This window comes from Panthera pardus, unplaced genomic scaffold, assembly GCF_024362965.1.
Source record: "Panthera pardus isolate Hobbes unplaced genomic scaffold, ASM2436296v1 HiC_scaffold_24, whole genome shotgun sequence".
Classification (NCBI taxonomy): domain Eukaryota; kingdom Metazoa; phylum Chordata; class Mammalia; order Carnivora; family Felidae; genus Panthera; species Panthera pardus.
The window spans coordinates 90430272-90448086 of NW_026526810.1; the positions used below are offsets into that span (position 1 = coordinate 90430272).

The window sequence follows — 17815 nt, forward strand, 5'->3', positions numbered from 1 at the left end:
ACCAAATCAGGTACTTACACATAATCGTTCCTCAAGAGAGATATTTTACTGTATTATTTTAATCACTGGCTCTCTACATCTACTCAGGAACATAAAATTTTGATTCCTAGTAACTTGATGGAATAGTAATAAAAGAAGGGAAGGCATCATCTTATTAACCGTTTATTTTAAGTATATATGTTCTTGATTTCTACTGCTATCTAGTATACGATATACAGGGATGGACACTTCTTAGATTCAATTTAACTAAAAAAATATCAGGTTTAGTAATGAAAAGTAGAAATATCAAGAAGTAAGATTAATGTCTTAAATTATTCATTAAGTTTAAAAGGGGAAGTAGTAAAAACAATGCCAGCTATATAGGTTTATTTATCCATATTCTTGAGTTCTTGTTCTGTCAGTGTGAATAAAAATGATAATCATTATATAAAAACTTTTCATATAAATGATAATTCTTCCTAAAATCACAGAAAAGAATTTTAAATTGAGTGGCACAGAGTTGTTTTCTACCAATAATTCTTTTTTTTTTCATTTATTTATTTTTGAGAGACAGAGGGAGACAGAGCGCAGGTGGGAGAGGGACAGAGAGAGAAGGAGAGGCAGAATCTGAAGCAGGCTCTAGGCTCTGAGCTGTCAGCACAGAGCCCAATGCGGGGCTCGAACCCACAAACTGCGAGATCATGACCTGAGCCGAAGTCGGATGCTCAACCGACTGAGCCACCCAGGTGCCCGTACCAATAATTCTTTTAAATCAGACACATGGTAAAATAAGAGAACAATAATTCTAGCATGATATAATACATAAGAAAATGACTAGTGTGTAAAAAAATGGATTTGCTCTTGTTTTAAAAACTCTGTAATATTTTATATAATTGTAATATGTATGTGGTGCTAAAAATTATTTTAAATAAAAAGTATCCAGACTTTAGACATCAATCACTACTATTTTTTTTTTGGTCATGGGTTATTTGTTGTGACAGAATTAGGTAATTATTATATTTATTAATTTATAATTAAATAATACATCAGTACATTTTCATTATAATTCAAAATTTTACTTAGGAGTCCCATTTCTCCCCTAGAAGTAATGACTGGGACACATCTTTTCATTTTGTTGTGCATTAACATTCATATGTAATGTGAATATAAAAAATTATATTTTTAAATGTCTAAGTGTTATCAGTTATGCTATACATATTTTTTCATGATCTAGTTTTTCCATTTAAAAAGAGGCCTTGGGGAGATACAGCTAGTGGATATAAACGGAGCTACTTTACCTTTTTAAACGCTTCACAGTATTCCATATTGTAGGTGCAACATAGTTTATTTAACCATTGCTCTACTAATTTTTAAATTATTATTATTATTTTTTTTATTTAGAAAGCAGGGAGGGGCAGAAGGAGAGGGAGAGAGAGAATCTTAAGCAGGCTCCACACTCAGTACAGAGCCCAATGCAGGACCCAATCTTGCAACTTTAAGATCATGATCTGAGCCAAAATCAAGGGGTGGACACTCAACCCACTGAGTCACCCCAATTGACTGATATTTTAACAATCTGAGCTCTACAAGCTACAAATTATTTAAATATTATTTCCACCTGAAATTATTTAAATTATTTAAATATTATTTACACCTGAAGAGCACTTATTTTTACATCCACTATGGTGGCATTTGTTAACTGGATGACTGAAATTTGATAAGGCTGTCATATAAAGCTTTTAGCATAGAAATGTTTGAAAATATTTCAGATAATTCTTAATAAACTATACAGTACAAAGTTGCAATGGGAGTTTTACTATTCCATATTTAGTTAAATAAAGAAAATAGAAATTGTTTTATAAGGACCTGTGTTTAGTCTCATTAACTAAAACATCAGGAAACTGTCAAAAACAAAACAAATTGGAAGCTAAATTGTAGAGCCAAAACAAAGACTATTTCTAAATGGTATTATGGGTAATATCTAATTCAACTCAGAAAACTGCCTAAATTAACAGAATGTTCAATAAAATACTTCAAGTTTTTGAAAATATATTTTTTCAGTATTTTTAAAAAGTTTATTCCTTTATTATTTCTGAGAGAGAGAGAGCGCACACGCACAAGTGGGGGAGGGCCACAGAGAGGGAGACACAGAATCCAAAGCAGGCTCCAGGTTCTGAGCTGTCAGCACAGAGCCCTAAGCAGGGCTCGAACTCATGAACCATGAGATCATGACCTGAGCCGAGGTTAGACACTTAACCAGCTAAGCCACCCAGGTGCCCTGAAAATTATACATTTTTAATACAAAAATACATCAACAACTAAACCTAGTTGTTTGCTTAGTTAGGTTAAGTGATTTCTAAGATAGATATACAATATCTTTTATGTGAGAGTTAACTTTTGTAATTCAATTCTTTTTATTTATTTATTTATTTATTTATTTATTATTATTTTTTTAATATATGAAATTTACTGTCAAATTGGTTTCCATACAACACCCAGTGCTCATCCCAAAAGGTGCCCTCCTCAATATCCATCACCCACCCTGCCCTCCCTCCCACCCGTAATTCAATTCTTATTTACAAAAATTGAGGCAGTTTCAAATATAGATAAAATACTTCCCTAGACACACATAGATTTCCTAGAGACTACATCTAAAAAGCAAAATTTGGACTGTATAAGAACTTCTGGATTTCTCAGATCAGGTTTCAGAAAATTTACTAAAAAACCAAAATAAATAAATAAATAAATAAAGTTTAGATTTCTTTTATGCAATACTGCAGGAGCAGAATACAACAATGTAAAAATGGTATATGTACCCATCAACATCCCTGGTTAACTAGAAATGTAAAACAACAATCATTAAACTCAAAAGTTTGTTTTTAAAATGTAAAGTCAAATGAACAGTACCATGGTAAATATCTTGAAGTGATCCGCCACCACAGTATTCCATACAAATCCACAGTTTTTCTCGACTAATAAGAGAAAGAAAATTATATTAGCTAGTAATTCTCAATCACTGAAATACCCTTACAATAAATTATATTAAAAAAAAAAAAAAAAGAAAAGAAAAGAAAGAAATACCCTGAAGGCTTTCACTCTTCAGCACACCAAGGTTTAGAATGGATTACAGGGTGGAACAGGAAACTGCCCTGGCAGTCTCTCTTCCAGATTCAGAAGAGCAGAGTAACTTCAGTTTTGCTCCCATCTTAAATGGTTTAGAATAAGTTTTATGCGATAAAACACTTGTAATCATTCATAATATTTATTGTCAGATAAGGTATAAACGCATAAATGGAGATGTCATTATTAATATAACGGGGGAGACTACAAGAAAACCTGAGAAATTTTAGAACTTCAGACAATATAACTTTAAAATTTTATATGTATAATATCATTTACATGAAAGGCAGGGAGAGTGGTAGTAAAGAAGTGCAAAATTCAAGAAGAGCAGATGTTGTTGTTGTTGTTTTTTTTTACCTGAGATAGCTCCCAAAGTAGGCAACAATGTTGCAATGTTTACATTCTTTAACCATAAATATTTCTTGTTGAATCAAAGAAAAATCATCTCCTGAAAAACAAAATGATAAAACTTAGTAACAAAGTTACGTTTTGAGTCATATATGGGAAAAAAGAAAACTTTACAGTAAATGTTAGAGATGAGGAATTAGATACTCAATATAAGGGAATATAAACTGGGAATATAAACTGCTACATTCTTTCTAAAGAAGCAGAAGCCTTAAAAATACACAAAATCTTCGAACTCATAATTTCACTTTAAAAAATTTTTTTCTGAAGGAGATGTGCACAGAGATAAATGTTTTCTACAATGTGACTTAATAATGGAAGAATGAGTAAATAATTTATGGCACAGTTATACATATAATGCAGTTAAAACATGTTTTGATATGAAAATATGTTCATGCTATGTTAAAAAAGGGGTATTTTATATACATTATATAAATACATATGTATAAAGAAAGAAGTATCTTAAAAAACTTACACAATGTTTATGTCCAGGCAGTAAAATTAAAAGTAATTTTGCTCTGCTTGACTTATCACTTACCATATTTTCTAGTTCATGCCACGAAATGGCAAGATTTCATTCTTTTTTTGTTGTTGTCTTTTGTTTTTAGTGTTTATTTATTTTGAGAGAGAGAGAGAGAGAGAGCATGCAAACAGGGTAGGGTCAGAGAGAGAGAGAGAGAGAGAGAGAGAGAGAGAGAATCCCAAGCAGGTTCTGTGCTGTCAGCACAGAGTCCAACACAGGGCTTGATCCCAAGAACCATGAGATCAAGACCTGAGCCAAAATCAAGAGTCGGACACTTAACAACTGAGCCACCCAGGTGCCCAAGATTTCATTCTTTTTGATGGTTAAGTAATATTCCGTTGTATATATACCACATTTTCTTTATCCATTCATCAGCTGGGCTCTTTCCATAGTTTGGCTATTGTTGATAATGCTGCTATAAACATTGGGGTGAATGTACCCCTTCGAGCCTGTATTTTTTTTACTTCACTGACACGCAGAATTTAAGAAACAAAACAGATGTACATATGGGGAGTTGAGGGGGAGGGAGAGGAGAGGGAAACAAACCACAAGAGACTCTTAACAATAGAGAACTGAAGGCTGATGGAGGGAGGTGGGTGGGAGATGGGCTAGATGGGTGATGGGTATTAAGGAGAGCACTTGTGACGAGCACTAGGCGTTGTATGGAAGTGGTGAATCAGTGAATTCTGCTCCTGAAACCAATACCGCATTGCATGTTAACTAAAATTTAAATTAAAAAAAAAAAAAAAAGTAGGGGCACCTGGGTGGTTCAATTGGTTAAGCGTCTTGACTTCAGCTCAGATCATGATCTCGCAGTTGGTGAGTTTGAGCCCCACATCGGCGTCTGCTGTCAGCACAGAGCCCACTTTGGATTCTCTGTCCCCCACTCTCACCCCTCCCCCGCTCACGAGCTCTCTAAAAAATAAACATTAAAAAAAAGTAATTTCGCTTTCTTCTTATTCATATTTGCCAATTTATCACAAACTTGTTTGCCAATTTATCATGTTTATCACAAATTTACCAATTTATTCATGTTTGCCAATTTATCACACTCTTGTTTGAGTTATACAGGAAAAGTTAACAAAATGAAATACTTGTTAGGAATGCCTGGGTGGCTCAGTTGGTTAAGCATCTTAGTTTGGCTCAGGTCATGACCTCTCAGTGAGTTCAAGCCCCACATCCGGCTCTGTGCTAAGAGCTCAGGGCCTGGAGCCTGCTTCATATTCTGTCTCCCTCTCTCTCTGCCCCTTCCCGGCTAGTGGTCTCTCTCTCTCACTTGCTCTGTCTCTCAAAATAATAAACATTAAAAAAAAAAAATTAAAAAATGAAATACAGGTTAGATATGGGAATTTCGTAATTATTATGGGAACACCACCTAAAATGGTATTGTCACCATACCATCAAACTTCATTTTGTACAGTAGTCTTTTTTTTTTCAAGTTTTTATCTTAATTCTAGTTAACATACAGCATTATGTTAGTTTCAGGTATACAACACAGTGTACACAGTGAACAATTCTGTACACAGGTATACAATATAGTGATTCAACAATTCTATACATTACTCACTGCTCATCATGATAACTGTGCTCTTAATCCCTTTCACCTATGTCACCCACCTCCCCTCTGGTAACCATCAGTTTGTCTCTATAGTTAAGTCTGGTTTTTTTGTTTCTTTGTTCATTTATTTCTTAAATTCCAGATATGAGTGAAATTATATGGTATTTGTCTTTCTCTGACTTATTTCACTTAGCATTGTACCCTCTAGATCCATCCATGTTGTTGTAAAAGGCAAGATTTCACTCTAAAACAAAAACAAAAACAAAAACAAAACACCCTATTTCATAATCATCTGCCAGTAGAAGGGGCTTAATGGAGATAATCTAAAACAGATGATGATCTGTGTTTCCCATTATCAATTTATGTAGAAGTAGGGAGTAAAGCCTGCAAATTACAGTAAAAAGCCTGCTCAGCAAGGTGCACAGACTGTCTATGTCTGCTCCTGGGCACCAGAATATTGTTTCTCCTTGTATCTCACTCCTCTACTTGTGCCTTTTCCATTACAGCATTAAAACATTCTTTACACATGCTAATCTCCAACAAGCAGGCTAGATTCTAGTTTATCCTTCACTTTATTAGGAAGCTCTGAATGACACATGAAAGAAGAATAAAGAATCACCTAACTTTGTTAATATATACTACTCTTTGGATTTCAGTCTACTCGTTTTTGTTTTTGTTTTTTTTTTTAATGTTTATTTTTGAGAGAGAGAGAGAGTGTGTGAGCAGGCTAGGAGCAGAGAGAGAAAGGGAAACACAGAATCTGAAGTAGGCTCCAGGCTCCGAGCTGTCAGCACAGAGGCTAATGCAGGGCTCGAACTCACAAACTGTGAGATCATGACCTGAGCCAAAGTTGGACGCTTAACTGAGCCACCCAGGCGCCCCTCAGTCTACTCACTTTTAAATGTGCACAGAAGTCATATGTGAACTGTGCTGAAAATGCTTCAGTTAAGTCTGGAATTTAGAACAGATTTTCTCACAGGAGTAACTTCACAAATGATGCCTAACTTCTTTTTTTTTTTTTTTATAAAATTTTAAACAGAATATGTTTCATCTCAGTAGCCTAAACATGCTTATGATTTTATTTATTTTTTTATTTTTAAATGTTTTTCTTTATTATTTTTGAGAGTGCAAATGGGTGCTAGACAGAGAGAGAGAGGGTGACAGGATTGAAGCAGGCTCTGTGCTGACAGCAGCGAGCCCGATGTAGGGCTTGAACTCATGAACTTCGAGACCACGACCTGAGCTGAAGTCAGACGCTCAACGGAGCCACCCAGGGGCCTAGGTGCCCCTCTTATGATCATTTTAAACCATACTTGTACCATTTTTCAGAACACACAAAATTGCATACGGGCAATTTCCACTGCCTGTGCCCCTGGAAGGGAGCAGAGCCACAGATAATATAAAGGTTTTTTTTCCAGGGGTGTCTGGGTGCCTCAGTCAGTTGGGTTATATATAGCTCAGGTCATGATCTCGCGGTCTGTGAGTTCGAGCCCTGCATCAGCCTCTGTGCTGACAGCTCAGAGCCTGGAGCCTGCTTCTGATTCTGTGTCTCCCTCTCTCTCTGCCCCTTCCCGGTTTGCTCTCTGTCTCTCCCTCTCTCTCTCAAAAATGATAAACATTAAAAAAATTTGTTTTTTTCCAGTGAAGTCCTTTTATTTTTTAATTTTAATTATTTTTAATTTATATCCTAGTTAGCATATAGTACTATAATCAGTGATTCATCCCCTATATATAACACCCGGTATGATGCCTAACTTCTTAATGGTGTCTAAATTCTTAAACTGACTTATAAAAGCCAATAATATGGCTGAACTAATACTAATAATAAACCACTACTTCCTGGGGAAATTTAGGTGAGGTCCACCCCACAACTGTGGTCTCAGCAGAAGCTATGTGAGCTTTCCGCCAAAAAAAGGTGGGGCCTTGGTGAGGCTAAGCAACAGTTTTTTACAGTTGTAGATGGAAACTAGAGTTCACAAGAATAGGTCATTAATAACTCAGATGTTTGAGGACTGCGGCTTCTTTGATATATTTAGTGAGTAAACTCTATTTTTGAATATATTCTTCGTATATCTGATTCACCATTGTCTTAAGATTTAATGCAAAGGGGGTAGAATCTTCTTTGAATTGAAACTGTACCATGGAACAGACTTACATAAAGATAATATTTCTGCAGTCTATCCTGAAAGGCAGATAAGCTAAATGTAGTTATTTATTACAGAAGTAGCTATTCTTTGATGGCTTATATCAGCTTCTTCAAAATGATCTAAATTGGGGTTTATTTTATTCTTCTGATTGGGTGATGCCAGACTACTGTTTCCTTTCCTTGATATATACCATAAAATCCACTGGATTCAGACGCTTCAGGCCTAGAGGTTCCAGCTCTGTTGTTCATGTATAAATGGGTTTTGAGGAGTTTACTTTCTCAAAAAAGAGAAGTTTTATTCTTCATACTTAGGCAATGTGAAGATGAGACTAGCTGAGAAATACAGAGCCCCATGTCTGCAGTTTTGACTAAGTACCTGTTATTTCCTTCTGGAGGTCTTGCTAGCCCCCTGAATTTAATATGTCCCAAGATACCAGTATCTTCTTTTAAAAATCAATTTTCTCTTTGGACTTTCTATTTGTGTTAATGACACTTCTTTTCTAAGGGACTAACCTCTGGCAGCCTCTCCATAGCCCTCCTAAGAAAACTGACCTCTATGCATCAAGAACTACAATTTGTGTCATGTGATCTTCTACTTGCTGAAGGCACAGAGGTGGACAACTGACCTAAAAGAAATGAGATGAGCTAATTATATTTGGTCTCTGTAAAATTTGAACCATGGAGACTAAGTCATTGGTAATCAGCAGAATCACATTAAAAGTGGAATATTAGAGTCTATGAATGACGGTGGCTAAGGTTACTAGAGATGTACTGAAAACCTGGCTTATGAGTACATCTTTATATAGGAAGGGAAAGATCCACTAGAGCTTGAATGTGTGCCAAAGCACAGGCAGAGATAGCTGGATCAGATAGCTGACCACCGAGACCAGAAACTTATAACCTTAGACTCTTTTAAGGGTGGGTGATTATGTCTGGCTGGTTGGCTGTCTGAAGGAACTCAGCCTCATACTCCTAGGAAAAGAGTGGCCCTCTTTAGCCAAAAAAGTGATCCAACGAGAGAAGGATGGAAGCTGTGTGTCTGGGATGGTTGACACTGGAATGAGTCCTGTTTCTTAGTGCTCTTAAGATTGGCCTGAATCCTGGAAGGTAGCTATAAAGAAGAAATGGACAGTGCAGGTATTGGTTATTTCATTCTGGTTCTAGATGGTACTGACACTGGGATTTGCATTTTTAATTTTTTTAAGTGTTGCATTAGGGTTCCCGGTTAGAATGTTCAGTGACCACCAGCGCAGTGATTGCAACCTCTACCAGTGTTGCAAGGCTAATATTCAAAGATAGATTTGGTAATAAGGACAACAAGCACTGCAATGTCCTAAAACCCAAGTTTTAAAGAGGGAGAAACTCTACTGCTGTCCCTTGTTCCTAAGCCATCTCCTGTCTATCATCATACTACAACCCTAAACTACCATTTTTTTTAAGTTTTGTTTTTAAAGTTTATTTACTTATTTTGAGGGGGGGAGGGGCAGCGAGGGGGGTGGTAAGAGAGAATCCCAAGCAGGTTCTACACTGACAGTGCAGAGCCAGACTTGAGGCTCGAACTCACAAACTGCAAGATCATGACCCGAGCCAAAAATCAAGAGTTGAACGCTTAACTGACTGAGCCACCCAGGTACCCCTCAACTACAGTTTTTAAGTGGATTGAGCAGCCCATTCCCTCCAACAGACTACTCTATAAAAAAAAAAATGTAGTCTTAATACCTGGGGTCACTTAGGTGGTTGATTTTTGCTTTCAGCTTCTTAGTTTTGAATACAATTAGCCAATGTCAGTGTTTATTCAGCTACCAGCTACTTCTGCTATAATCAGTCCATTAAGATTAGGATCAGGTTGGACTTTTGTTAACACCACATTTAAGGCATTTCTAAAAACATAAGGAAAGAAGAGAAGCCTTGGAAGGCAATACACTAGAACTCTATAGGATGCACTGGTTGACATAAAAAGCACAGGCATTCACATTCTGGAAATAAACAGGAGTAAACTGGTTGCACTCTTCGTGTAAGAGTCCTCTGGATTATACCTGGATTCAATATTCTTTTAAGGGTTTCTTGCAACCAAACAGGTCCTAAAAGATAGAACTTGGGAAATGATTAAAAGCCCCCTTTTAATCATGCCCCCTTAGAAAAATAAGAAAGAAGGGAAGGTATTAGGTATTAAAAATCTGGTTGTGACAAAATGAAAGGCAGCAATAAGATTCACTGCATGCTCCCTCAAATAATATGGTAGCAAATCATGGATTTAATACCGAGGTCATCAATTAAACCAGTATCTATAATTACATGAGCAGCTGCTGATCTACAGTAATTTAAAGGGCTTAAAGTTGAGCTATAGTATGGTTCCTTTAGCAACACAGCAATAAAAGGACAATGCTAATTTCTAGAACATCTGGCCCAAGGCATAGAGAGAAAAAGCACCATTATGAAATCCTAACAGCCCAAATCAGAAAGTCATCTTTGGAATTGCTGAATCATGACATCATACCCTCAGCTGACTTTGCAACTGCAATGGGTTTAAAAAAAAAGAGGGGGGGGGGGGCCCTGACAAGTGGAATGGGAATATCTGGGTGTAGATCAGATAATTCCCAGGCCCCTGGCAATATATTTACTGTAATGTTCCTCTTTCCAGCAAAAGAAGTACAATCAACTCTGTTAAGGAGAGGACTCCTTATTGAGGTGTGGCCTATGATTAGAATGTCAACACAGCATGAGCTAAAAACTATATAAGTCAGAGCAAGGAAGAGATTAAATCCAGGAATAACTGTTGACTTCTAGGGAATATATTCAAAAGCTAGAGTTTTTTGTTTGGTTGGTTGGTTTTGTTTTTTTCTCCCACACCCACTCACCGCCCACTAACAGTTTGGAAAAGAAACTATTTCTATTCTTCAGAAGCTACCCTAGAAACTTTAATGTGCATATTTTCCTTGGTAAAGACTACATATAATTCCTATCTTTACTCCCCCTTTCAAACAATACAATAACATTGGAATGCTTTAACTCTATTACCTCTTCCCAACTCATTCTATTGTTGGCCAGAATATTAGTTCTTTTCTCGCAAAGATCATCTTCATTATCATTTTGTATATAGGTATGCTTTAGTTTTTTGAAATTTACTCATATTTAATCACTTTCTTTGCTCTTCTTACTTTTTGCATCTCAGACTTACCATCTGGTATCACATTCCTTCTGCTTAATGTTTACCTTTTAGAATTTCCCTTAGTGAGTTTCTATTGGTGACAAACATGGTTAGCTTCTGTATGAAAATGCCTTTATCCTGCCTTCATTATTAAAAGGTATCTTCATTGGATGTACAATTCTAGGTTTATAGTCCTCTTAGTTCTTTGAAGATATCCACTGTCTTCTACCTTCATTGTTTTGGTAAGTCACTGTTAAGTCTTAATAGTCCTTCTTCTATAATGTCTTCTCTAGTTGATTTAAAGATTTTCTGTCTTCAGTATTTTGCAGTTTCACCATGACATATGCAAATGTGCACTTTTAAAAAAATTTTTTTCTGGTTGGAATTCTTAAATATTTGGTGTTTCCTGTCAGTTCTGGAAAATTTTTCACAATAAATGCTTCAAACATTCCCTTTGCCCAAATGTAGCCCTACTCTGATTAGATCTCTGTTAAATCTTTTCACTCTATCTTCCATGTATTTTACATTTTCTTATTTTTTGTCTGCTTCTCTGTGCTTGCTATATTTTGCACAGTTTCTTCATTGCCTCTTCAGCTATGTCTAACTTGTTACATCTGTTGAATGTTAAATTTGTAATGATTTTTCATTTCTAGAAGATCAATTTGGTTCTTTTAAAAATCTGTTCCTGAACGGGAACACTCTTGCACTGTTGGTGGGAATGCAAACTGGTGCAGCCGCTCTGGAAAACAGTGTGGAGGTTCCTCAAAAAATTAAAAATAGATCTACCCTATGACCCAGCAATAGCACCACTAGGAATTTACCCAAGGGATACAGGAGTGCTGATGCATAGGGGCACTTGTACCCCAATGTTTATAGCAGTACTTTCAACAATAGCCAAATTATGGAAAGAGCCTAAATGTCCATCAACTGATGAATGGATAAAGAAATTGTAGTTTATATACACAATGGAATACTACGCAGCAACGAGAATGAAATATGGCCTTTTGTAGCAACGTGGATGGAACTGGAGAGTGTTATGCTAAGTGAAATAAGTCTCATAGAGAAAGACAGATACCATATGTTTTCACTCTTGAGTGGATCCTGAGAAACTTAACAGAAGACCATGGGGGAGGGGAAGGGAAAGAAAAGTTAGAGAGGGAGGGAGGCAAACTATAAGAAACTCTTAAAAACTGAGAACAAACTGAGGGTTGATGGGGGTGGGGGGGTGGGTGATAAATAAATAAATAAATAAATAAATAAATAAATAAATAAAATAAAAATCTGCTCCTTCCAACAGTTTACTTTTTACTCATATTTTCATGACTTTTTAATTTATCTAATCATATCATATATTGAGTATATAACTCCAAAATCTGATGTCTTCATGTTCTGTTGTTGTTTCTGCTGGCTCTTGCTCAAGGTACCTTAATTCCTTGTGTCTTCTGTGATGTTTGACTTTGAACTCTTATTTCTTGGAACTTTATCTATTGGAATTCTTTGAAGCTTGGGTCAAAGTTGAGAAACTACACTTGTTTCTGCTAGGTGGTTGAGTGTGCTACCCTAGGAGACAAACTGAAAAACTAAGGTTTTTAAAGCCACACACAGTGCGACTCCAATTCAAGACAGGCAATATTTTTTTGATAGTCATTGGTTGGGCAATGGGCAAGTTTATTTCTAGTTTACCCATACTAAGACTGAATGGTTGGAAAGGCCTTTCTAGTAGGGTGATATTTGAGGAATACAGATGAATATAGTGAGGGAGTAGGTCAAATAGATCCCTGTGAGAATAGTAGGATATAGGAGATATATATATATATATATATATATATATATATATATATATATATATATGATATATGCTACCTTATACTTATATACCTTATACTGTAGAACTAATTCCTACAACTCAACAAAAAATAAATAACCCAATTAAAAAATGGGCAAAAGAATAGATATTTCCCCAAAGAGGATATATGGTCAACAAGCATTATATGCTATAATACTATATAATATCCTATATACTCAAATACTATATATACTCTACATCCTCAAATACTATACATACCCTATATAGAATATACATAGTATTGTGATATAGTTATAGTATAGGATATATATATATCCTGTATATAGGATATCCTATATAGAATATATGTATCCTCAAATACTATATATATATCCTATATGGAATATATATAGTATTGTGATATAGTATAGGATATATGTGTGTGTATACACACACATATATGGCACATATATACATAGCATATATATATACATATGGCATATATATATCCTATACAGAATATATATAGCATTTGAGAATATAGAGCATATATATATATATATATACATATATATATATATATATATATAGTATTTGAGTATATAGGATATATATAGTATTTATAGGCTACAATATATACATTTAGTGTGTGTGTATATATATATCCTATATATATATATATCCATATATATATAGGATATATAAGATATATATAGTATTTGAGGATATAGATGAATGTAGTGAAGAAGTAGGTCAAATAGATCCCTATGAGAATAGTATTCTAGACATAAGGAACAGCAAATATACAAGTTTTATAGCAGGAGTGTGTCTGGCACATTAGAAAACAGAGAGAAGCCCAGTGTTTCTGAAGTGAACCACAACAGTGGTAGAAGATGAGATGAGCGAAGGATTAGAAGGCCAGATCAAAAATAGCCTTTTCAGCCATTATCATAAGGACCTTGGATTTTAATCCAAGCAAGATGCAAGCCTCTGAGATTTTTGAGCAATAGAGTATAGTATCTTGGTTTCAGAAGGATTGCTTCTGAACAGATGTGTTGAGAACAGATTCAATATAGCCTAAGGGGGGTGGGGAGGGAAAAAGTTGGGGGGGTGTTGATATCATAAGGCCTAAAGCAGAATGATCATTGAGATAACTCATGCTAAAGTTGAAGTGGCTTAGACCAAAGTGGCAGCAAAGAAAGTGATGAGAAAATTAAGTCTGGATATATTCTGAAGGTGGAGTTTTTGAAGGTAGGAATGTTTATTTTTTAAATGTTCCACAGGTGATTTTCATCCACCCTCCTTCCCTTAATAGAATGACTATTATAATTCCTAGTAAGCTGTCTGAAGTTATGCAGTTATTAAGTGGTGGACAATGTTTAGAACCCTAGCAATCTATCTCCAGAGCCCCAAACCTATTCTGTCTCTTAAACCCCTAAAACTCTGTTCCTTCATGTGACCATGTTTTGGAGAGGGCTATAACCTTGACTAATACCATCAAAATATTCTTTAATGTTACATATTGAACTTTCACTAAGTTTAGCATATTTTAATATTTCCACAAAAAGTGAAACAAGATTTACCAATCGTTATTTCAGCAAATAACAATTGGTTTATGCTTTTCCTATCTCTCATATTTCCACTAAAAGTACTGTTCATATTTCCTACTTTAATCTTCTATTAATAAATATTCACAGAAAACTATCAGAAACATGTCTAGTTCTATATGTGTATCAATAATGGAAATGACTTTAAAAGTAAATAAAACTTCTCTTTTATTTCATATTATTGTATCACATTAATATTGTTATCTTACAATAGTCTAGTCAATGTGGAAAAATATAAAGAATAAAATAAAATTTACCCATAAATTCACTATCCAGAGACATTTACCATTCACATTTTGATGTCTTCTTCCAGTCCTATAAAATATTTAAGGTTTCTCCTACCATATACACAAATTGGGACTCCTACTCTACAGTTTCACAACCTATTTTGTAAACATTGTGTCACTAAAAATCATTTAAAAGGCATCCAAGTTGGAAAGGAAGAAGTAAAATTATTGGTTTGCACATGATATGATCTTATATGTAGAAACTCTAAAGATTCCACAAAAAAACTTTTAGAATAAACAAATTCAGCAAAGCTGTAAGATACAAATTCAACACAAAAAAATCAGTTGGGTTTCTATACATTAATAATGAATAATCAGAAAAGGAAATTAAGAAAACAATTCTATTTACAATAGCATCAAAAAGAATAACATACTTAGGAATGAACATGACCTAGGAGGTAAAGTACACTGAAAACTACAAAACATTGCTGAAAGAAATTAAAGATGACACAAACAGAAAGACAGCTCATGTTCAGGAATAAGATAATTTACTACTGTTAAGATGTCAATAAAATACCCAAAGCAATCTACAGATTCAATGTAATCTGTATCAAAATCCCAGTAGCATTTTCTTGGGAGATACGGGAAAAAATCATCTTAAAATTCATATGGAATCTCAAGGGACCACAAATAATTTTGACAAAGTTGGAAAACTCACACTTCCAGATTCCAAAACACATTACAAAGCCACAGTAATAACAACAGCATGCTACTTTGTGAAGGCAGACATAAAGATCAATGGTAGAGTGGAGAGCCCAAAAATAAACCCACACAATTATGGTCAAATGATCTTTGACAAGAGTGCCAAAGACCACTCAAAGAGGAAAAGAGAGTCATTTCAACAAATAGTATTGGGAAAACCGAGTATCTTCATACAAAAGAATGGAGTTTGACCCTCATATATGTACAAAAACCAATTCAAAATGAATTAAAGATCAAAATGTAAGACTCAAAATTATAAAACTCTTAGAGGAAAACTTCCTGACATTGGATTTGGCAAGGCTTTCTTAGATATGACACCAAAAGCACAAGCAACAAAGGCAAAAGTAGATGAATGGGACTATGTCAAACTTAAAAATTTTTGTTCATCCATGGACACAATCAACAGAGTGAAAAGACAACCTGTGGAATGGGTGAAAATATTTGTAAACCATTTATCTGGTAAGTGGTTAATATCCAGAATATACGAAAAATTCCTACAACTCAACAAAAAATAAATAACCCAATTAAAAAATGGGCAAAAGAATAGATATTTCCCCAAAGAGGATATATGGTCAACAAGCATATAAAAAGATGCTCAACATCACTAACCATCAGAGAAATGCAAATCAAAACCATGAGATGTCACCTCACATCCATCAGGAAAGCTATTATTAAAAAAAAAAAACAGAATAACAAGTGTTAGTAGGGACACGAAGAAGGTGAAACCATTCTGTACTATTGGCGGTACTGCACACTGGTACAATCACTACAGAAAACAGTATGGCAGTTCCTCAAAAAATTAAAAATTTACTACCATATCTAGCACTGCTAGGAATTTATCCAAAGGATACAGGAGTACTGATGCATAGGGGCACCTGTACCCCAATGTTTATAGCAGCACTCTCAACAATAGCCAAATTGTGGAAAGAGCCTAAATGTCCATCAACTGATGAATGGATAAAGAAATTGTGGTTTATATACACAATGGAATACTACGTGGCAATGAGAAAAAATGAAATATGGCCTTTTGTAGCAACGTGGATGGAACTGGAGAGTGTGATGCTAAGTGAAATAAGCCATACAGAGAAAGACAGATACCATATGTTTTCACTCTTATGTGGATCCTGAGAAACTTAACAGAAACCCATGGGAGAGGGAGGGGAAGGAAAAAAAAAAAAAGAGGTTAGAGTGGGAGAGAGCCAAAGCATAAAAGACTGTTAAAAACTGAGAACAAACTGAGGGTTGATGGGGGGTGGGAGGGAGGGGAGGGTGGGTGATGGGTATTGAGGAGGGCACTTTTTGGGATGAGCACTGGGTGTTGTATGGAAGCCAATTTGACAATAAATTTCGTATATTAAAAAATAAAAAAAAAAATTTTTACCACCATATCATCTAGTAATCCTACATCTACGTATATACCCCCCCCCAAAAAAAAAACTGAAAGCAAGTATCAAAGAGATATTCGCATGCCCATGTTCATAGCAGCACGAATCATGATAGCTGAGAGACAGAAGGAACCCAAATGTCCATCAACAAATGGATAAATGGATAAACCAAACATAGCGTATACATACAGCAGAATACTATGCTGCCTTTAAAAAAGGAAGGAAATCCTGTCACATACTGCAACATGGATGAACCTCAAGGATATTACGCCAAGGGAAATAAGCTGCTCACAACAGGACAAACACTGTATGATTTCAATTATAGGAGGTATCTAAAGCAATCAAAATTATCAATAAAGAATGGAGATGGTGGTCAGCAGGAGCCGGTGGAAGGGGAACAATGTTTAATGGATATGGACTTTCAATCTACAAGATGAAAAAGTTCCAGAGATCTGTTTCACAACAATGTAAATATACTTAACATCATTAAACTATAAGCTTAAAAATGGTTAAGATGGTAAAGCTTAAAACAGGTACTTTTATCATAATAAAAATAATTTAAAATTATGTGAATATAGCCTAATTTATTTAACCATTTCACTATGGTTGGATATCCAAGTATTTAAAAATATTGTTTTCAATTATGTGTTTTAAAAATAAAAATCTGGTAACCTAAAACTTTTCGTATCATTTATAATAAAATTACAATACAAAAAGTAGCTCTCTTAATATTTATAATACTTAGCAATGGAAAAGCTTTTTGCACAGGTTAAGTACTAAATATGTTTCTGCATTTATGAAATGAAAACAATGTGAAATACAGATACCAAAGGGAAAACTGATTTTACTGTATAGCTAATACATTAATAGTATCACTTCCAGAAAACTGATTAACTCAATGCTCAATATCCTGTCAGATAATATTCCAACACCTTGTTGATTTGTTTTTGTTGGTAATAAGGAGTTTTTTTCCACTGAGAAAAATGAACACAGAATGTAAATACAATAGTCATTTCTAACAAAAAATTTTCTTAGACTCTGAAAACTCATCTAGAGGGAAAATCTCTATAAGTTTTAAATTCACAAATTTGGAATCAGCCACTGAAGTTCGTTCACCTTTCAAATTACATAGTAACAAAAAGTATCTTCATTTCAACATCATCTTGTGT

General features: G+C 34.9%; 1 protein-coding gene across 4 annotated transcripts in view; it reads right to left on the reverse strand.

The window, feature by feature from the left end:
- Positions 1-17815, reverse strand: part of MAP4K5 (mitogen-activated protein kinase kinase kinase kinase 5) — a 110066-nt gene that overhangs the window by 58665 nt on the left and 33586 nt on the right. For all 4 annotated transcript variants that reach the window (XM_053889400.1, XM_019451855.2, XM_053889401.1 and 1 more), the window contains 2 exons: positions 3457-3547; positions 2887-2951 (listed from right to left, as the gene is read on the reverse strand). In XM_053889400.1, the coding sequence (XP_053745375.1) occupies positions 2887-2951; positions 3457-3547 (156 nt within the window). The remainder of the gene's footprint in view (positions 1-2886; positions 2952-3456; positions 3548-17815) is intronic.